Source organism: Zootoca vivipara, chromosome 8, assembly GCF_963506605.1.
Source record: "Zootoca vivipara chromosome 8, rZooViv1.1, whole genome shotgun sequence".
NCBI classification, from domain to species: domain Eukaryota; kingdom Metazoa; phylum Chordata; class Lepidosauria; order Squamata; family Lacertidae; genus Zootoca; species Zootoca vivipara.
This window is the reverse complement of record NC_083283.1, coordinates 45,745,011-45,767,834: the sequence shown is the minus strand read 5'-3', so window position 1 is coordinate 45,767,834 and position 22,824 is coordinate 45,745,011. Positions and strand designations below refer to the sequence as shown.

Below are 22,824 nucleotides of genomic sequence, written 5' to 3'. Positions count from 1 at the left end.
GCCCACATGCAGATGTGGAAGGCTACATATGGGTGGCCTCCACATGGATCTCCTACCTTACTTGAAATCATTCTGATTTGCCAATTTTGCACACAAAAAGCTAAAATCCTAAACAAAGCTTAAACAGTATCTAACCTGCAAGTAAAAGGTATGAATAATGTAATGCTTAATACACAAATCAATATATTTACTCATCAGCATTCATGTAACATCATATAGCTGATCATGTCTATATTTCAGAAACCTGGAAGGATAAACAATAATAACATACCTTGTTAAAATTGCTTATCTCAGTTGGATCATTGTAAAGTCCTTGCCATTTCTACAGAGGCAATGGAATTAAACACCTTGTGTAACTTAAGTAACAGAGCAATCCTATATTGATATTACATCATGGGTAGCCAAACTAAGGCCCAGGGGCTGGATCCGGCCCAATTGCCTTCTAAATCTGGCCCACAGACGGCCCAGGAATCAGCATGTTTTTACATGAGTAGAATGTGTCCTTTTATTTAAAATGCATCTTCGGGTTATTTGTGGGGCATAGGAATTCGTTCATCCCCCCCAAAAAAAATAGTCCGCCCCCCCCCCAAGGTTTGAGGGACAGTGGACCGGCCCCCTGCTGAAAAAGTTTGCTGACCCATGTATTAGATCAAAGAAGAGCTGCACCAGTGCTACATTGGCAAAACAGTAGCCGTATTCTACAGGTGCTTAGCTGGGGTGGGAAGAAAAACACAAAAAATAGATAAAAAACCATGTGCACCTAGCATATCCTAGAAACATGGCCAGGCTGTACCAACAACAATGCCCAGGATTCATCTACTTCAGTTTCTCTATTTTTCTCAAATTAATTAGCATTAACTTCATAGAACTTAGCATTAACTTCATACTGTCGTACTGTTTATCGGTACTGAGGACTTTTTTCCTCAGCAGGTTTTGAACTCAATTACCTCTGTAGAAATGGCAAGTAGAAGCCACTTATACAACTGAGATGTTAAATTTAAAGATGTGAAATTACTAGTGTGGATTTGTTTATTTATTGTTTTATTATTATTATTATTATTATTTAATGTTTGGATAATAAAATTGCACGAGTGGTTATTAAAATAGTCCAGCTTTGATGCCTTACAATGAAATGTTTTTTTTGTATTCTTTTTATAACAGTTTTTAACTTAAAGGACTGCTAAATATTTCACCATGTGGCTATGTACTTAAGAACATAAGTAGAGCCTGCTGGATCAGGCCAATGGCCTATCTAGACTATCATCCTGTTCTCACAGGGATCAGCCAGTGCATTGGTGAACTATGCATTGGTGTGAGTCCAATAGCTTGAAAATAACATGTCAGAGATTGAAAGGTCTTTATTAGTTTAATAAGGCCGTACAATTGCAACCAGGCTCAAAATTATGAACTCTGTTGTTGACAAATTCACCTTTTTATTCACTAGGAAGGCCATTCAGCTTCAGAATTTAGAATTGTCTAAGCCTCAGACACTTAGATCTCCAATTTGTTCTAAATACTTATCTAATGATTTAAGAAAGAATAACTTATTTAAATATTGACATATCAAAGTGATACTATCTTTCTCTCTACAGAAAAGACCATGGGGTGTATTAAAAGTAAGGAAGATAAAAGTCCTACAATGAAATATAGGACTGAGAATGCTCCAGAACCCATTACTTCCCATGCCAGCCATTATGGAACAGATCCAACCCAAGCAAACCAATCACCTGCAATAAAGGGATCATCAGTTAATTTTAACAGCCATTCCGTGACTCCTTTTGGTGGGCCATCTGGTATGACACCGTTTGGAGGAGCATCTTCCTCATTTTCATCTGTGCCATGTCCATATCCTAGCGGTTTAACAGGTGAGCATCATTTCAAAACTAACTCCAGATTCCAGCCGAGTCCCTTAGGAGTGAATTAACTAAACCCAAAAGCTGCATGTGATTTGGTCTATAATGTGTCTACCCATTCATTTTCTAATCTCTGCCATGGTCTCTGGTCAAAAAGGTATTGTATTTTTTGGAAATTAAAGCAATGTAGGGGAAAGCTTAAACTAATTCTGACCAGTGAAATCAGCTGTACTTTATGCAGGTGTATCCTAGTGATTTAGCAGATGGGCATTACTTCAGAAATAATTTTGACTTAACTATGAGTTTGTACTTTAAAATATATTGATGACAGGAGGAACATGTTATTGAAAGCATGCCTTGGAAGTAAAAACATGACTTGAAGACAGTAGAGCTGGAATAGGAAACCAGTGGATCTGCAGGTGTTGTATGACTGCAAGTCAAATCATTGGAAATAAAACATCTAATGCTACTTTTTAAATGAAAATGTCATATATTTATTTAATCTCTCTGCAGAATTCAGAATTGTTTGGTGGGCTAGAGTTGCTTTGGCATGGGCTAGAGTTGAGTGGTTGAGACCTGCACAGCTTTTAAGGGTCTTAGGAAAAGATAGGGACTTGAATTGAATGAAGAAACCATATGGAAACCCTTCTGTTTTTAAGATTGTGCACATATAATAACTTTCCAGCGACGTGGAGACAGTAGAGCTGAGACAGGGACCAACTTGGGCATGAGCTGCTTTGGCTCAGAAATGAAGCCTTGTATCGCCTTGGAAAATCCAATACTTCATATGGCCCTATTCATTATAACAAAAATATCAACAAATGGCTGTTTTGGCTGTATTTTATTTTTATTTTTTTACTATTTGACAGCAGTGGATGGAACTTGCAGGCATAATAGCACTTTCTAAGTGGATGAAGCCCATCAAATTTTAGAGAGAGGCTTTGGGGCTTTTGCACTAGGTGCAATTAAAATTTGCTGTTTTATTTAAGAGGATGCATATACTTTTTTATTTCTTTACAGAAATGGATGGAATTTTATGTTGGGTTGTTTCTTCCAAAAGGATGACCTCCTCTCCCCCCCCCCCATTTCAGACAGATAGGTGCAGGGGAGGTTGTGCAAGGGATGTCTTTAAAAGGGGAATAGAACAGACTTGCATATCCCTCCTGTGGTTTTTCTGAAGAATTTCTCTGAAAATGGCATTGTCAAAAGATGCCAAAATAATATGTAGAATTTCATAAGGATAGGCACGGGGTGTGTGTACAAGAGGATGGGCAGTTATTAAAGTGTATGGCGGAAAGGAACTAACTCATCCTTCTGGGTTTTTTCCGTCAGTATGTAGAAAACAGCACGTAGTGTAGAAGGAGAGGTGTGGGGAGGTGTGATAGATGAAAAACAGTTTGTGGCTTTTCTTTTTGATTTCTGCTTAGTTAACACTTACCTCCCTCACAGAAGCACCATGATGGGAAGTAAAAAAGAAGAGCCCTGGGGAAGCTATTTTCCAGTTAGTCAGTCACAAAACTGCACCCTCTACTCTCCCTGCCCTCTGTCCTTTTTGGAGATCTTGAGGAAATGTAATGATTTTAAGGAGGCAGTTCTAAGTTCCCTGGGACCTCTGAAGCTTCAAAGCAGCCATGAGGCTTCACTGACTTTGTTTAGGATGCCTCAGAGGACCCCTGCTTCACCTTAAACAGCACTGAACCTGTCCATGGCAGCCCAGTTAGGCTTGGGATATGTCTGAACCAAACCCTGCTGAAGATTTAGGGCATGTGTTTGTGTGCTAAATGAGCATCCATGGGATAGTCACTTGAAAAAAGGTGACAACTTAGAAATGGCTCTTTTGACTGGTGGTGCATCCATTCCTTATGCTATTGATTATATGGACCACTTCACTTTTAGAAATGGGGAAACTTCTATGAAAAATAAATGAGAAAATTTTCAACCTCACATCACTGCTTCTACACTATCCAGAAAACAGAAGTGTATAGATATTTTATATATATTTCTAGACATGCTGATTACTAGAAAAGTCTGAAAATTAGACCTTTTTGCACACAACAATCACATTTACCTCATAATGAGGCCAACATTCCAGTACAGAGCAGCGGAAGCCACACATGGAATGGAATGTGTGGAGACTAGAGTTCCACTTTCTCTTCAAACTTGGATTTATGGGTACTTCCTGTATGCATATTTGCTTGCAGAATGCATGCTTCATTCATTCATTATTTTGCAAATATATGTCACGTTCCAACATTTTTTTAAAAAAAATATCCAAACTGAATAGCCCCCAAAGGGTTTTTTATTTTAAAAAATCTGCTGAAATTTTCCCCACCCTCACACATTATGTTTGGACAGTTATGTTAGTTTTGCTGGATCAAGGGGATAATATGGTTGCAGTTACAGGAAATCACTGTACAACAATGATCATCTGTACTCAATGTAAGTCTTTAGGAGGAAATGCATATGTGTGCACAATGGTTTTCCTTAGACCACTGAGGGGTAAAAAAACCCCAGTTCTCTCTTAAACTAAATTGAGATTTAGTATTTACAGTGGTACCTTGGTTCCTGAATGGCTTAGTTGTCGAACAAATCCGCTCCTGAACGCAGCAAACCCAGAAGTAAGTATTCCCGTTTGTGGATGTTTTTTGGAAGCTGAATGCGGCTTCCAGTTGAGTGCAGGAAGCTCCTGCAGCCAGTTGGAAGCTGCACCTTGGTTTTTGAACAGTTTCGGGAGTCAAACAGACTCCCGGAATGGATTAAGTTTGAGAACCAAGGAACCACTGTACTTTGAGTGCTCTGTGAAAACTGCAACCATAAAGATTCAAAAATCTAAGAAGTTTATCCATATCGTGTGCTGAACTTCAGAAAGTTTCTTAAATAAACCCAGCAAAATTGAAGAGGTGGCTTGTTTTTAGTGAAGGGATGTATGTGGGCAGAGTTTGCAGCCTGTATTTTCTGTTGAACTGATACTTGCTTCTTCTTGAAATGTGATCCATACAAAATGCCAGCTTGAGGCCTTTCCTGAAATGAGCTGTGGTAGAGTCTTAAAATAAAGCATACTGCAGTAAATGTATCTGCAGTATTAAAATATGTACATTTGAAAGCATTGTGCCAAAGCAGTGAATTCAATGAGAGAATATATAGCTACCATCTGTAGAAAAATCAATTAAATTGTTCTTTACAATCCATTATAGTGATCACAGCACTCTTTTGTTCTTGTCATCTTTTATTGAAAGTTGCAATTCACACTGGAAGTTTAGTTCTGGCATCTTGTGTACTCTGGAAAAATATGGGCTCTGTGTGTGCTGAGCTTAGTTGCCTATGGGGAGAAAGGAAAACATGGAGCTGAATAATGGAAAACAGATACGTCTGCTGGTTGGAGTTGCTGAGTGAGAAAGGGTGCCATCATCTGTGTCACTTGCATTCCTTATTCTTCAAACTTATTTGCTACTCTCCAATTGGCAGTTGGAGTAAGACATAGTCATTGAAAGACATTACACAGATTGTATGTATGTACAGTATGTATGTATGTACCAGTATGTATATGGAGTTCCTACAAAGCTTGACTGTGATACTTTGGTTTTTCTTCTTCCTGAAGTGTTTGAAGGACATTTGAGGGTCTGAACACACATGGTAAACCTACAGCTGGAACCCTTGCCCAGTCATTTATTGTAGAGCCGTATTTGTTGAGTTTTTAAACATGCAATGTGGTCAGCCTGTAGTAGAACCATAATGTGAAATTCAGCTCTTGAGTATTAAAGCAGTAGGAGCTAACCAGAATTCTGAAAACAAATAAGTTGAAATTGGGCAATGTTCTCATTGGAAAACACATACAGACATTGCATTAGATCCAGATCAAGAAAATTGCTTTTAGTTTCCATCGCAATCAGTGGAACTTACTGTATTGGCCTGAATATAAGCCTCACTTTTTTCCCAAATTCTGACCGTGAAAAGTTAAAGTGCGGCTTAAATTCGTGACCTTACAAAAATTGGCTTTTACGATATCACTACAGAAACAGACATATGGTAAAACAGAATGGGTGTGCATGCCTGTGGAATTTTAAGGGGGCTTGTACTTGGGTATTGTATTTTTTTCTCCTCCCCCCCCCATGAATTTTAAAGGTGTGGCTTATATTTGGGCCAATATGGTGTATCATGACTAACATTTAGCATGGATTTCAGTTGAACATAGGTGCAACGAAGCTCATCTGTATGCAGCCCATTCTTCCCATTCAAATTACCTTCAAGATGAAATTGAAAGGACACTTTTATATGCCTCCTGTTTAGCAAAAGACCTGATTTTCATATTTTTTATTTCCCTAAGGTGGTGTTACTATTTTTGTGGCCTTATATGACTATGAAGCCAGAACTACAGATGACCTTTCATTCAAGAAGGGTGAACGGTTCCAGATAATCAATAACACGTAAGTATTTTCATCTTCCTGTGGACCTGACTGCACATGTTAGGCATGTGTAGCTGTCCAGGTGGCTACTGACAGGGAAAGCTGTCAGCTGGGATACTGACATCTGGGATAGCTCAGTTGGTAGAGCATGAGACTCTTAATCTCAAGGTTGTTGTTTTGAGCCCCACATTGGGCAAAAGATTCCTGCATTGCAGGCGGTTAGATTAGATGACCCTTGTGGTCCTATGGTTCTGTGGTCAATGGTAGGAACTACTTCTATGCAGACCATGCATGCAGGAGAGGTTGGATGCAAAGGGAAACTGGATTGCACCCTTTTCTCATTTTAGGGGTCAGGATTATCTCCAAAACAAGACCATCATCTTGTTAGCTGCACCGCCGTCAGAAGTATGGAGAGCGGCAGCCTGGAAGAGGGCATTTTTCTGTGGCAGCCCCTAAATTGTGCAACTCCCTTCATTGCATAGTTTATGCCATATGCGGAAGTGTTGCACTTCTTTGCTCTGTGCCCTTTAACAGTTAAGGTTTCTTATTTTGTGGGACCCAAGTCTTGCTGAATTCATATTGTTCTAATCCATTTGGAATAGTTTTATGTGCTTTATAATTGTAACAGTTGTATTTGTTTTTATAAGGGTATAATCTTATCTTTGTAACTCATACTGTGACCTTATAGTGAAGAGTGGGTAAGAAATAAAAAATAAAGGGTAATTACACACACACATATATACACACACACATATATATATATATATAAATGAAAGTTTTTGCCAAATTGAAACTTGCTGTAAGACTGAAACTGCTTTTTGACATTCAGAAGATGATCATATTTTATTCCCTAATTGAAGAGTTATTTCTAAAAGCCACTTTCCATTATTTTCCAGAGTTGAGAGGACATTCTGTCTCCTTCAGGGCTTCCTAACCTTGGGAAACCAGAGCCTTTCAGGATCCATTTTCTAGATTTATCCTTTCCAGTGATTGGTCAGAGGTTTACTAGAGGCAAGGTGGAAATTGACCTTTCTACTGTATACAATTGCCCCTAAACAGGGGAAGATTTACTTGCTTCTAGTGCAACCTAGTTGAGATTCCGTTTTCCTAAATTTCAATAAGGCCATATTAGCGAATCCAGGACTGAAGATCAGTTTGTGTATTCATGTCATTTCACTTTGCAAAGTGACTTATTGTTCATGTATATTCAGTGTAATACCTTTTTTTCCCCAGGGAAGGAGACTGGTGGGAAGCACGATCAATTGCAACAGGAAAGAGTGGCTACATTCCTAGCAATTATGTAGCTCCTGCAGACTCCATTCAAGCAGAAGAGTAAGGCATTGTTGTGTCCTTGGTCAGTCATTTCACCCATAACCTTTCAACAGAAATATAGGCAGAAGACTTATAGGCAGACGAAAGATTGCCCCAGTCCAAGTGCCTTGAGGGACTAAATGAAACCAATCTCTTAATAAATGTTTTTTTACCGTATTTTAGCTTATACAGTATTTACATAACATATACCAGAGTTTTGGGAACAGTCTTTGCATGTGTAGCTGCTGATACAATTATTGGCCCATCACAGCCTGCAGATATTGGGTAAGGGACAAGCTAAGTTATTAATACATACCATTTACAACAGCTTTGGGGCCAAATTCAACTACTCTCTCTCCTGCTCACCCGCTACCCATGAGATGGCTCCAAGGTTTTGATTATTTGTGATGTTCATATGTACATGCAACCCTTGGAACTGAAGCCCTGTGTAATATGAAGGATTATTGCACAAGCTTAATCTAATGCTGATAGAAGAATGCTCTGCAATGCTTGTGTTGTTCAACAGATTTTTATATTTACCAATATTTTTTACATTCTATCCTAGTTGCTAAGGGCAACAGGGTCATGGAACACAGCTAGATGGCTACACCTCCACTGGGAAAGTGCTGGAGTACTACTTGTAGATTATGAAAGTAACCTTCCATTAACTTGCTGTGGGTGGAATTGAATAATAGTGGTTGATGACTCATGCAGTAGCAAGTCCTTTGACATAGATACTCCCAAGAATTTATCTTGCAGTGTTTGTTGCTATGAACCATACTTTGTTATCTAAATCTTGGGTGAAAGCAGTTATCTCTCTCTGTATTGCTGCATTTTTAAGTGCTTTTTTAAAAAAGCCTTTGCGTACTAGACAACCAATTTTTGTCTCACCACCAATCCACTCTCTTAAGTCCTCTGCCATGCATAGTGATCTTCGGAATAGGTGAAACTGCATCTTATGATGGTGGTGAAATTATCCTCACCCAGGCTTTGATGCAAACTTAAGGAACTTGTTAAAAACCACATCAGATGAGAACTCCCAAATTCTTATCTGGCTCAGGTCACGATCAAATTTGGAGAAGAATTAATGGCTTTCCCCTTAACGCAATTCCATTTTTCATTTGCAAGGAGGCAGCAGGAGCACTGAGCATTCATAGGGCAAAGGAGATAATTAAGCAGGAAGGCTTTGTTCCTTCTGTCCTTCTGTTTTCCTGACATGACAGTAAGCCTGGGGAAATATGAGACAGGTAAAGTCTCCTGTGGGTGCTGCAGTTGCAGCAACCTTTGGGAGAACTAAATTGCACATGACCACTCTGCCTTTGTACCCAGCGCATTGTTAATGAAAGAAGGAGAAAAGAGATGCCCCTCTCTTCTTCTCCCTCTCTACAACTTCCACTGCTGCTACCAGATTTCTGGGTAAATGTAGGGAAGAGGAGTTGTCTGAGTGTAGTGGACTGACAGGACCATTGAAGGCTGGCACTAATTTTTTTTATTGGACCTTTGGTTTGACTTGGAAAAATATTTTCAGTTTTTTGTTTTTTTCCCCAGGAGAACTTGGATAATATCTAAATTAATCTGGGGACAATTTTAGAAAGCTTTCCCATTTACAGTCTTATCTCATTTCCACCTGGGTTATGGGGAAAGCTAGAACCAGCAGAAGACTCCTTTTGCATACCATGTCTATGGTTTATTTTTTAATCTATAAATATTCAATTGCATAAGTTTAATTTTGTTGCTTGCTTAATGTTTGTTTCTATGCAAGTCAGGAGTGTTTAAGATATGATAGGATACAAAATGATATGTCACACATAACATAATATGTTTTCAAATTAATAAATAATTATAAATATTGCCTCACTTTAAAATACTGTTTGATATGCTTGACATTTAAAAAATACCACAAAACTACAATGAAACACTATTAAGACTGAATTTTTAATGAAAAAATGTAGAGGAACAACAAAATTACAATCCAAAGGCTACCTCAGCAAAACAAATGATTGCATTAGTCCAGTGGAATTTTTAACTACAGTGGTACCTCGACTTATGAAGATGATCTGTTCCGCGGCCGTCTTCGTAAGTCGAGGTTTTTGGGTGTCGAAGCGCCGCTTGTGTGCATGCGCAGACCGCGTGCACCGGGTGCGCGCGGCGAAAAGACTTCCAGGGGTTGTCGACTTCGGAAGTCGAAACCTTCGGATGTCAAGATATGACTGTATTTTAATTGAGCAGTTAACCCCCATGTCATTCCACAACTGTGGGCCACAAAAGAGTTTGCCATGGGATGTGAGAGAGTGGCTAGAGTTCAAGAATAAGAATAAAGACAGACTATTATTGGGCCGTTGGAACAATTTCAAGGTTCTTAAACCATAGCCCATAAAGAAGGAAACCATACTTCCTGTTCAAAAATAAAATATTGCAGGTTCATTTTATGGTAGGATCAGTGTGGAAAGCCATATTCTTATCACTTGAGATGCAATTGACTTTTTTTGTAAACTGTTATCTTTACACTGCAATATTATCCAGACTGTTGCAAGAGAATCCTTGTTTAACCATATATTTTTTCCTTTGAATTATCTAGATGGTATTTTGGTAAGATGGGCAGGAAAGATGCAGAGAGATTACTTTTAAATCCTGGAAACCAACGTGGTATTTTCTTAGTCCGAGAGAGTGAAACCACGAAAGGTATATCTTTAATTTTGTTATTTCATAGGGCAAACAACTATTGTTGTTTATAAATACATTGACAAAAGCAAAACTTTACTTTTTTACCTTTTTTTAAGGTGCTTATTCCCTTTCTATACGTGACTGGGATGAGGTTAGAGGTGACAATGTGAAACACTACAAAATTAGAAAACTTGATAATGGTGGATATTACATAACAACTAGAGCACAATTTGAATCTTTGCAAAAGCTGGTCAAGCACTATACAGGTAAGTCTTAAATCCTCCAGCTTCATATATAGAATCAGATCTTAATATTATTAAAAGATGTATAAAGAGCACTTTTCGTCTGATGAAAGAACTTCTGGAAATGACTTTTTGTTGTTGAAAAATGTGACTATTTGGGATTTCTTCTTCTTCTAATCATCAGATCATGCTGATGGCCTGTGTCATAAATTAACAACTGTGTGCCCAACTGTGAAACCTCAGACACAAGGTTTAGCAAAAGATGCCTGGGAAATTCCTAGAGAGTCTTTGCGGCTAGAGGTTAAGCTGGGTCAAGGATGCTTTGGCGAAGTATGGATGGGTAAGCATTGCACAGGGAAGGGACATAGTTAAGTGGTGGAGCCTAGGCTCTACATGCAGAAGAAACCAGGTTCAGTCTGGCTCCTCCCATTTCCAAAGGATCCCTGGAAGGAGGGCTAAGAGGACTTCTGCCTTAAGGCCTTAGAGAGCAACTGCTAGTCAATGTAGACAACCCTGGACAAGGTTGATCTAATTCAGAGTAACGCTGCTCATCGGTTCATGAAGAATGAATAAAAGGATTTTAATATGATTCTGAATATAGTTTTCAATGTAAAAAAAAGAGAAAGCAGTTATATTATAGGTAACTGATTATTATAATGCAATTTATTTATGAGATGTTGAAAATCTCTCTCTGCTGTAACTGACAGTATAATGCACTGCTTCCATAGGAACATGGAATGGAACTACAAAAGTAGCAATCAAAACACTAAAACCTGGTACAATGATGCCAGAAGCTTTCCTACAAGAAGCTCAAATAATGAAGAAATTAAGGCATGATAAACTTGTTCCACTTTATGCTGTTGTTTCTGAGGAGCCAATCTACATAGTCACTGAATTCATGACAAAAGGTACTTGTTTCTTCTTAGATGGATACAAAAGAGATTGAAATGGTAATATTTTGTAAATTCTGTTTGGTTTACTGGGTCTCCCTTGCAAATAATTTGCTGGTCTTTTTTCTTTCTTACATTGTCACAGTTTTAACTGCTTAACCGTTTGGTGTTCCATTCGGGAAAATTTTTGGGAACCTATATATGAATGGCATCAATATTTTGCTTCAATCCTATTGCTACATAAAATAAAGATTCATTTAAAACTATTTCAGATAAGAATTTCTAAAACAGGGTCTGCTTTGTATGTAATGCTAAACAATAGTACAGTGTTACATGCACTAGTCTCAGGTTCACACATCCCCCTGTCCTTTCTTATCTGGTTGTGACTACCATGAGGCAATTGGAAGCATTTGCTTCCATTTTCAACTAACCACTGTTTGTCATTATGTCTTAACAGTCTTAATGCTTCCAATATCCCCCTTGTAGCTAAGCAGAAGGGAAAGTGAGGGAGAAGACACAAGTACAAAGCTCATGAACATAACATTAAACTGTGGTTTAGTGCTTTGTGCAAACTCAGCCTAATTTGCATCTGAAACAAAATGATAATTCTTGTACTGCAGACATGGGGAGATGCTGATCTGTTTCCAATTTAGCACTTGGTGCATCAGCTGAAATTAGGCCAAGGCTCCTGTGCTCCCTCCCCTTCAGTCTCCTCCATGTGGCCCAGAAGAGGATTTTGGCAACATTTAGTTATATTTTCACAGAATCCCAGCTTCTTGTTGCATATGAACTAGTTTAAAAGGCTAGTTTCATAATGCAGAGTTTAAAGTTATAGAAAGTTATAAACCACAATCTTTGATTTTTAAACAACAATATGCTAGTGACATGGGAGAAAAAGATGGGGCGCATGAATCTCATTCCAGCTTCTCCATGCAGTGCTCAACCATGATTTAGCTTAGTGTCGTGTGCGAACACAACCATTGCCAATTAATGTTGCCTTCTGTATGTGAATGCATATGAGTGAATGAAAACTTTTGCACTCAGGTGCATAGTAGTAGTAGATGAAATTTGAACTGGCTTCAGTTCCATTGTTTTCCTAACTACTTGCTGTAAATGTAGAAACTGTTGTTGTACAGATTCTAGTAATCCAGTTACTTTGCAAGAGGGAGAGCTCTACTTGAACGCTGCCTGTGACTAATAGATAAATCAATACTATATTTGCATCCATTTCCACAGGTCACTTGTTTGTTTGTGCATATGTGATGTAAAATTGGTGCCTCACAAAGTTATGGAGGTGGTTTCTTTTTGTGGAGCCTCATGTTTAACCAATAAATTTTAAATGGCTCTGAATTAACAGCATTGAGCCTCTCATCTGGATAAACCCAAGAAATTAGCAGCAGTAGCAGCACTGCAGTCCCTTATATCTATTTCCTTCATTTTGATTCTGTCAGTGTTAGGTTTGTGCAATATGCTTGAGACAACCCTATTTTGAACTGAGTCCCTTGCAAAATTATGTGAAATGATTGTGTTTTGGACACTACTGTGTTTTGCAAAGAATATTATCTATGCTAACAGATTCCATAGCTGAGAAAAGAGCCTAGAACTGTTCCCTGTAAATTACTTTAATAATGTCTCATATAAGTTACCAGCTGCACCTAAATTAATGCACTAATGTCTTTCTGCAGGTAGCTTGCTAGACTTTCTTAAGGAAGGAGATGGGAAATATTTAAAGCTTCCGCAGTTGGTGGATATGGCTGCTCAGGTACTTGTTTAAATCAAGAGAGGTCATTTTGCTAGATTATTATCTTGTTACAACATGGAAGTATTGTTTTCATGTTAGATTTTCTAACATGTAGAAAAGGTTGAACACAACAGTCTGCTTTAACTAGTGTATAGCTTTTTCAGTTTATGAAGAACTTTTAATTCTGTTGCAAAATAATAATTACTACAAGCTTAAATAGAATATATGCATAGTTAAGTCTAAAAATCTTAAATCTAAAAATGGTAAAGATCTAGTAGTATCAGTGTTATGTTTGTAAAATGTAACTTAGGCAGCTAAACAAGAGCAAACATGTTTATTAGTTTATGTTAAGTATTTGGGAGGCTATGAACTGTTTTGTTAATATACAGTTTTTTAAAGATTGCAGATGGCATGGCCTACATTGAAAGAATGAACTACATTCATAGAGACCTTCGGGCAGCTAACATCCTTGTAGGAGACAACCTGGTGTGCAAGATTGCAGACTTTGGCTTAGCAAGGTTAATAGAGGACAATGAGTATACTGCCAGACAAGGTATATCTGTTATTTTGTTATATTTCTTATTAACCAACATAATTAATTTGAGAGATTTAAAATCTAGAACCACATCTGGATTCATGATCAGCAAGACCTAAGCATAACTGTTTGGGGCCCAATACACACTTGTAACATGGGCTTCTCTCACACACATATTACAGTTGCATACCATCCTTGCAGTCTCATGAACCATGAAAAAAAATCTATTTCAATTCTGAAATTGCATTTTCTATATTTCTGAAATTATACCATGTCCCACATTGGGGCTTTTCTATATTACCTGTTACCCCTATGGAGTCAATCTTACAAGTTCACACCAAAACTATTTTTTATACTTTTCTCCACTTTTAGGGGCCAAATTCCCAATTAAGTGGACAGCACCTGAGGCTGCATTATATGGTCGGTTTACAATTAAATCTGATGTCTGGTCATTTGGAATTTTGCTGACAGAGCTTGTGACAAAGGGTCGTGTGCCATATCCAGGTAAAAAAAAGAAAGAATAAGAATATTGTTGTTTGCTTATATGGTATCTTGAATGTGTGAGCCAACTCACTGTTCAATTTCTTCCTGTGTGTTTTTTGCTTAAAAATTCATGCAGTGCAAGATAGCCTCTTTTATTCAGTAGTATTCAAAACTGGTTTGTGTCCAGCATTGTTTTCACATGTGAACAAGAGTTCACCACTAAACTAAAAGTACTGAAGATTAATTTGTTAGTTTAGTTAGGTGGTTCTGCTTTATGAAAGGACTGGAGCCTACAAATTATACTATTAATGATTTTGGTCACCTCATAAAATTAATTCTCTAGACAATGTACATACCAATACGTGAAACAAGATTACACCACCACAATAATACAATAAATTCAATGCTAAAAGCTGTTCCAGCATGAAATAAAACAAATGTCCGCCACAGTAAAAAGAACCTTTCACAAATAAAAGAGCTAAAACCCAAGCTATCAGCAAAGACTAATATGAAAACGATATCAATAGGCCTGGGGGTATATAAAAGTTGTTGCAAAGAGAGAAGTTGAAGGAGCCTCAGGTTGTTGGGGAAGAACCCAGGAGAGGAGAGCCGTGGGAAGGTGAGGACCCTCAGTCCTTGCAACTGCCTCATTGGGGCAAGACCTACCGGTAAAGTTGCTCTGATCACTAGGCCTTAGCTGTTCTGGTTTCTTTGGAGTTAACTTCACTGACACTGGTTGTTTTATTGCTGACCTGACCCTGACTCCAGCTCCTGACATTAACTATAGACAAAACTGAAAACTGTAGTTAACAAGACAGTGTCTATTCATTTCAGATCTCGGTTTGTCACCCCCAAACAAACCAAGACTTATGACTGACTTCAAGTTTGAAAACTAAGACAATCATAGATAGCTTAGTGACACAAACCATGGGTTTGCATTACATCTGAACCCAGCCAATATCTTGTTTCAGATACATCCGTCATTCATAGATATGCAAAAGGCCAGAAAAACACTGGCAAACCCTTAAAAGCTCTTCCATGTTCCTGACTATAAACTTCAATCCATATTGTATAATTTTAGGCATGGTAAACCGGGAAGTTTTGGAACAAGTGGAACGTGGCTATAGAATGCCTTGTCCTCAAGGATGCCCAGAATCTCTCCATGAGTTAATGAAACTGTGTTGGAAGAAAGATCCTGATGAAAGACCAACATTTGAGTATATTCAATCTTTCTTAGAAGACTATTTTACTGCAACAGAACCACAGTACCAGCCTGGAGATAATTTATAAGTCTTTGGCCTACATTCATTGCACAAATCTGCCAAATATAAAATACTTCCAAAAAAAATCATTGCTGATTGGAAGGACTCAGAGGAAAGCAAATTGCCATTTGCATGCTCTTGATGGCTAGCAAACTGGAATTCCATAATACAATTGCACAAAACCACTTTTTAAAGTGTTATACCCAAATGTACCAATGATGTGATATTTTCCTTCCTTATTCTGTCAGGGTCCAGAAGAAGTATACCTTACAATTTGGTGGTGAAATGAGCATTACCATTACAGTTTATAAGAGTGGCACAGCTAATCAGTTTCTTTTTCTCTTGTCTTATCTGTACTGCAAAGGGAACACCAGCAATTAGATAAACTTCTGAATGGAAATGTTCTGGGAATAAGAAAGGAGGTGTACGGGACCAAACAATTCAGTTCCAATTTTATAAAATGTCCTGTGTCCAAAATTTGAGATAGCACTACAATTGTGATCTTGAGACCCATTTTACATTGATTAAATTAGGATAGGAAAGTATTCTTTTAAAAACCAGACAATTTATGATAAACTTGATTAAATTGTAGACCTCAGTAGTGGAGGTGAAGAGCATCAATGCACTGTAGAGATACTTTTATGTTAATGTAACTGGAAATTAGTATATGCAAGTTGATCTCCCCCCCCCTCCCACTCCTGCTATACTTTAATTATAAATGATAAAGGTAACTACAAGTTGAATTAATGCAATCAGGGGGAAAGAGAAAGTCTCGTCATTCTTTCAAGAGGTAGCCTTTCAGAGAGAAATGCCCCGTGAAACATGCCTCAATTTTGTGAGCTCCTTTCAGGAGAGGGAGGGAGAGGTGGTCAGTAGTTACAGATGCTTCCTATAAAACATTGCTAGTTCAGGGATTCACAAAATTGCACTTCTGCTTTTCTTAAAAAGATACTCTTATGTATCATTAACAAAGTATTTATGGAAAAGAGTGTGAAAAGTTGAGGGGCCCAATATATTTAGTATTAGATGATTGACAGCAAATTATTGATGGTTAGTTGGCCCAGCTCTTGCATACTATATTCGAGCTTCAAGCCAACAGAGCATGCATACAGAGCAGGGTTTAGAAAAGCCAAATTTCCACCAATAAGTGGCTGTATGTGGAAGGAGGAGTGGTTGGTAGGATTTACCATTCCCTCCCCATATTCACCCCACTAGATTCAGCTAGTGGCAAGAGTGGAGCCTTCTCCACGTCCTTAGTTATATTTGGAAGAATTGCAGTTTCCATAACCTCTGACATATCAAACAATAATGTGCCGTTGGCATTGTTAGAATTTGCCAATTTTACTTTAAAAAAAAAAATTCTGCACAACGAACCTTTTCTGTGAAAATTATGATCAACATCATTGTCATATCAGACAAATCATGTGGATTTAGTTCTTAATGGTTACATTTGTTGCATCAGGAGTTCTGAATTCTGCTCCTACAAGATTTTTTTAAAAAACGGTGCAATTATGTTGCATTTTCTCTTATCATTTATGCATCCCTAACTATGAAATTTTCTAAGGATTTTATGTAGAAAATAAATTGGGGGGTTGTGATTTTACCTGTATGTTAGAATGGGTAATGCAATTACATTTATGTAATGATGCAACATATCAGTAAATTATTCTGATATTGATTGGATGTTAATTAACAAATGGAACAATTCATTGTAACAACATTTGTATAGTGAGGAAATAAAAAACACTTAACTTTCTGAGCCAGTTCATGAAAAACGATTATGTATTTTAAAAAGAATGCCCTCAATATCTACAACTTTCTTTGTGATAAGTCTTTTACCTCAAATCTTTGATGTAATTAAGCTGTTTTGGCAAATAAGAACTTGACACTGACACATTATTTTAATTAAAAGTAATACAATGCACTAAAAAAATTGATTATTTTTTATAAAGTATGTTCTTAATTTTGTTTAACAGGATTGATTTTAAATTAAATTCACCCAAATTATAGCAGCTTATCTTTTTAAAAAAGAAAAGAAAAACCCTGATAGGTTCAGGAGCTGCTTTCTTAAGCCCGTATGACATAGGGGTTAGAATGCCAGGGAGAGCAGGGTGCAAATCCCCACTTGGGATTCATGCTTCCTGGGGGTCCTTAGGCCAAGCACTGCCTCTCAGCCTAGCCTACCTCACAGGGTTGTTGTGGGGATCAGGGAGGCCTATAAATGCAATAAATAAATAAATAAATAAATAAATAATTTGAACATCGCTTTAGAACTCTAGAGCAGTGTTTCCCAACCTTGTGCCTCCAGATGTTTTGGGACTACAACTCCCATCATTCCTGACCACTGGTCTTGCTAGCTAGGGATGATGGGAGTTGTAGTCCCAAAACATCTGGAGGCACACTGGTTGAGAAACACTGCTCTAGAGGATTGTAATAATCACTATTCATGTTGGTGTTTCATTTTGCATTCTTCTAAACATTTTCCCTCAGCAGTCCATAGACTATATTTTGCAGGTGTCAGGGTTTACTTAATTTCTCTCCCCTAGAATAACAATTATTTTTCATGAATAATGTTGTCGGTCCTGTTTCCGTATCAGTGAGCAAGTGCATCCTTCTAAGATACACTCTGAACTGTTTTCCCTTACCAGCTAACAATAAGAAAACACTAACGGCTACTTTGCTACTTGTGGATGAGGCGTCTTATGATACTGTATTATGAATGTTTGTTATTAATTTGTAAACTTTGCATTGGTTCCTGGGCTACGGTCCCAGGATTGCAGCAGTATTTGTGGATATTCCCTGTTCCAGTACTTCGCCAAATAGATCAGAGACTGAACTGTACCTCCCCTACCAAGAAAAGGGTGGGGAGAGGGCACCATGAATTGAATAGTATCATTGCTATGTGTGCGTGTGGATCTCAGGATTCTCTCCCCTCCACTTCCTTCCACATATGTGAGCTGCATTGGTAGATGTTGGGGAGTTTGCACCCCACAGCAGCCTCTTGCATGAGTGGTGTGTGTGTGTGTGTGTGTGTGTGTGTGTGTGTGTGTGTGTGTGTAGTTGTGGTTTTCTCCTCAGTGGACTGGGAGTAATAAACACAATTAACTAAGAAAATTATGCAGAAACCCAGCTGAAAAGAATGGATGCCACCATATCCTTGTGTTGCTCCTATTCATTTCAAAGGGATCCGTGCTGGGAAAGTTCCCAACAGATTGTGCTGTTGGTTGTAATTTCTCAGACACTACTTCCATGCCATCTCAGCTCGTTTTTAATGCAAACGACACAAAAGCTTAGTTTTGTGCATTGTTTCCCATGTCTTCTTCCGCAACCTCATTCTTCATTCAGTATTGTACAGCCAATCCCACATCTCCAGTGTACAGAAGTGCCACTGTATATTATGACTGTAGAAATCCTAGTATACTGTTTTCTAAACAAAACAAACAATGATGCAAACTTTTTACATGTTTTCAACTACTACATTTATTGTATTTTCAGCACTTGTGCTACTGTAATCAATCATTTAAGAATGATTTTGATATTTTAATGGAAACAGTTATGTAACATTTCTGATCAAAACTGTATTTCAAACCTTGCCCATCTGTTTTGTTGAAGCTACATTGTGTGGTAACTTTTCATTTTTAAATTTTGGTTTGGTTTTCCTATCATGCTGTGTACACAAGCTTAAATATTTTAAATATTTTATTACTTTTGCATAATTAAACTTCCTAAAGTATAATCATTGTGTAGTGGATACTGTTTACAAAAACAAACAAACCATGGTTTAACATCTGTGGAAATCTAAGCATAACTCATCATTCCTCTATTCAGCAGTGGTACATATTTATATTACAGTCTACAATATTTGTTAAATGTCATATTTTGCTAGATGTATGTCAATTCGAAACCATAGTCCTTTCCTCCAAAAGGTATGATATGAAAGTTCAAAAAATAACAAATTGTTGGAGCAAAGTGTTTAATACCTGTGACATTGACAATTGGTATTTTCAGACAGTATCCAGGGCACTCTTCCCCATTCAAGTTTCCTGGATTAAATCAATTTTTACCCAGACTTATTGAAAGTGGCCACATATTTGCCTCTGAATCTTATTGAAGTAGGCCATAGCAATTTGGTAATTTGTAGCAGCAGTCCATATTCCTATGTAATTATATCAAAACATATTGCATATACTGTATATCCAAAAAGTCCCCACTTAACAACTCCCTACTATTTTGGAAGGTGCTCATTCCTGAAACTTGCTACTTCCACTGATATTCCCAAACGTCTCTTAACCCTCGTTTTGCTGCCCTCTTGGCCAGCTGTTGCTTTTGTTCTAGGCCAGTCATTTGTCTCTGATGAAGAGCAAGTGAAATACTGTCAAGGGTAAAAACATCCTTAGAAAAAAAGAAGTTTCCTTGTAGAGAACACCCAGGCTTGGGAAAATCTCAGGATAACGGTGCTACAACCAGTTACTAGAAATTGGAGAGAGATGCAGGGATGATTTTTCTCTACTCTCACCCCTTAATTTCAGAAGTACAGTAGACAAACTTCCACACAGCTCAAGGCAAAGACACACAGCTTTGCTTCCTGCAAGTCGAGCAGCACTATGTGCAGTTTCAGCAGAGACAAATATCCATGGGATTGTTCCTATGTCTCTTATTTATACCATCTATTTGCAGTCTCTCTTTCTCTCTGTCCGTGTGTGTGTGAGAGAGAGGGAGATAGCAAGTGTATGAAATCCGCTTGAGGCCTATTTTGAGTGTGAAAATGCACACAGCCTTTCACATCAATAACAAACAACATACATTACAAGGTGTGATATTATCAGTTCCTATTTCTCTGATATGTTTTGTGACCTGGTTCTACTGTGCTTTTATTAGCAATTTATGCATTTTCCTCCATTAATCCATTTTCTACCTGTCATCCTCTTCTGACTTGCCAATTACGTCTCCTTACTGATTTGTTTCTCTATCCCGATAATCGACATAAGGTATTTTTTTTAAAAAAAATTGGCCTACATAAACTGGTGTGAAGCCCAGATACCCAAACTTAATAATTTTTGCTGTTTTTGAAATGACCAGTGAATTTCTCTCAAAACCACAGGCTTGCAAGTACAATACAGTAAATTTTGAGCAGGGCAACTGGACTGTGGCCACAATTAGCATGTTCTAAAAATTCTAAGGTTGGCATCCAGCTAAGTCACTGAGTCACTGATCTCAATCGACTATTTCAGAGAAGTAGGAACTTTTCATAAAACACTACCTTTACAAAGTACTCAGTCCAGATTTCAATGAATGCTCTCAGTATGACTTGGATACTACCCCAGATGCTTAGAAAGTTAAGATAGTTTTAATCTGTTTTAGCATTTTAACTTTGTATGTTTGAATTTTTTTCTTGATTTTATTGTTTACCCACTTTGAGGGTTGTTTTTTTTTACAATAAAGCAGTGTATAAATTTTATGAAATAATAAGTAAATAAAATAAACCTCTGTCATTTCCAACTGCTAGATCTCTACGCCCTCCCATTTAAATGGTGCAATGATCATGTTGCTTTTCTATCCATTGGTACTCCTTTCAGAAGCAACACACAAGTATTATACTTCTCAAAGGCTTATATGTGTGTACTGAGCTGTTCTACAGAGTCTGGTGACGATACCGATAAAGCGTTTTAGGGATCCAAAACATTACAGTGGAGGCAGCTTCAAACACAGTATCATAGGAGCTCTGCAGTTTCATGGGGCCTGTTGCCTCTTTAGGAAAACATGTTAAATAATGATAATACCACTTATTTCAGTCTTTTTTTTAAATATAAGTATCGTGTAACCCTTCTCAAAATGGCCCTATTCATAGCTGCCAAGTTCTCCCCTTTTTTAAGGGAAATTCCCTTATGCTGAATAGGCTTCCTCGCAAGAAAAGGGAAAACTTGGCAGCTATGGCCCTATTTCATCCCAGGCCAAAAGCTGTTCCATCAGTGATGGTGGTAAATAAGGGCTTAGCAAAAGTTTGAAACTTCTGTCACCACATACAGTTCATTCCCACTGAAACAGGGAATGTTGAGGGCTGAAGACAGTTTACAAGAGCTGGGAAGAGACCAGCACAGGAACTGCAGGAAGACCAAGGAGAAGGCACCAGAAGGCATACCAGGAATACCAGATAATCGCAAAGGCCCAACTGATATACTGATTAGCCTTTCAAATGCTCTTTCAACATAACTAGTTGTGGGGTTTTCCCCCCAGGATGTGTTCTAATGTTGGATTGACTTAACAGCCTGTCATTTTAATACCTGCCTCACCTGCTCTTGCACCTGTAGCAGGAGCTTGGGGTGCAAGAATTAGCAAGTGAAGTTTTCATTGGTATAGAGAGAAACATGATCACCTGCTAATTGGTGCAGATCAAAGGGGTTGTTCAGGCTCAGCTAAAGGTTCCAGTTCAAAAGGCAACAAATGGTACAGTAGCTCTCTGGATTAGTCTGTTTTTGATATTTTTGGCCTGGACTGTTTGTTTTAGATATTAAAGCATTAACGTTCACTTTGATTTAAAGCCTGTTTTGTTAGGGTGATCATTAAGGGCCATGCATCTGACTGGACCATCACCTGCTTGGCACACATTTAACATTAGGTGCACGCTGGAAAAAGTTTCAGCTGCTAAATCTTCAGAACTTGTGCCAGATCTCAGCAGTAATGCCTGCTTCAGTGCCAGGGGCTCAACAATGGAATAGATATGGGGTAGGGAATCTGTGGTTCTCCAGCTGCTGTTATATAACCACTCCCACCATACCTGGCCATTGAGCATGCTGGCAAGGGCTTATGGCAGTTTGGGAGTCCAACGATATCTGAAATGCTTGCCCACTCCTGGAATATATAGATTAAAGTGCACCATAACTATGGAGAATCCCTATCCTCATCAAGGATTGAAGAAAGAACTTCCTAGTCAAAGAGGATGTGTCCATAAATGCTCAAGTCCCAAGTCTTCGATGTGTTACTTTGTTGCAGGAGGGGATGGTGGACCAAGAGTTAAGGCTTCAATCAATCCTGTTCACCTGGGAGTAAGCAACATTGACATCAATGGGGCTTCTAAGTAGACAATTGTTATGTAAGTGTAAGACCTTTATTGTGGTATAAACTCCTAAGTCCACAAAAGGTTTTGCCAGAATAAACTTGAGAACCGGTATCCATTTTTGAGGTGTGTGTGGGAGAAAGTAAGCTTTGCAGTCTGCCTTTGCATGCTATTAAAGAAACAGGTGTTTTTTCCTGAGTTCAAGCGCAACCCCCATTAAAGCACATTGGAAGCACCAAAGAATTCTGGGCCCTGTAGTTCATCCCTCGCAGAGTTACAACTTCCAGCAACCCTTAAGAAACTACAGCACCCAGAATTCTTTGAGGCAGGGAGAGAAATGCGTTAAAAAGGCATAGTTGCGCAACGGCGCAAGTCAAGCTAGCCTC

At 38.2% G+C, this 22,824-nt stretch overlaps 1 protein-coding gene across 2 annotated transcripts in view; it reads left to right on the top strand.

Annotated features, from left to right (window-relative positions):
* The window catches only part of YES1 (YES proto-oncogene 1, Src family tyrosine kinase), a 28,819-nt gene extending 10,507 nt beyond the window's left edge, over positions 1-18,312 (top strand). The window contains exons 2-12 of one of the 2 annotated variants that reach the window (XM_035124564.2): positions 1,593-1,865; positions 6,178-6,277; positions 7,490-7,588; positions 10,146-10,249; positions 10,348-10,497; positions 10,658-10,813; positions 11,202-11,381; positions 13,049-13,125; positions 13,504-13,657; positions 14,012-14,143; positions 15,204-18,312. In XM_035124564.2, coding sequence (XP_034980455.1) covers positions 1,601-1,865; positions 6,178-6,277; positions 7,490-7,588; positions 10,146-10,249; positions 10,348-10,497; positions 10,658-10,813; positions 11,202-11,381; positions 13,049-13,125; positions 13,504-13,657; positions 14,012-14,143; positions 15,204-15,412 — 1,626 coding nt within the window. In that variant the 5' untranslated portion in view covers positions 1,593-1,600 and the 3' untranslated portion in view covers positions 15,413-18,312. Of the gene's footprint in view, positions 1-576; positions 1,866-6,177; positions 6,278-7,489; positions 7,589-10,145; positions 10,250-10,347; positions 10,498-10,657; positions 10,814-11,201; positions 11,382-13,048; positions 13,126-13,503; positions 13,658-14,011; positions 14,144-15,203 lie in introns of those variants that run through there. The other variant, XM_060277891.1, reaches the window with a different exon arrangement.
* Positions 18,313-22,824: the final 4,512 nt, after the last annotated feature.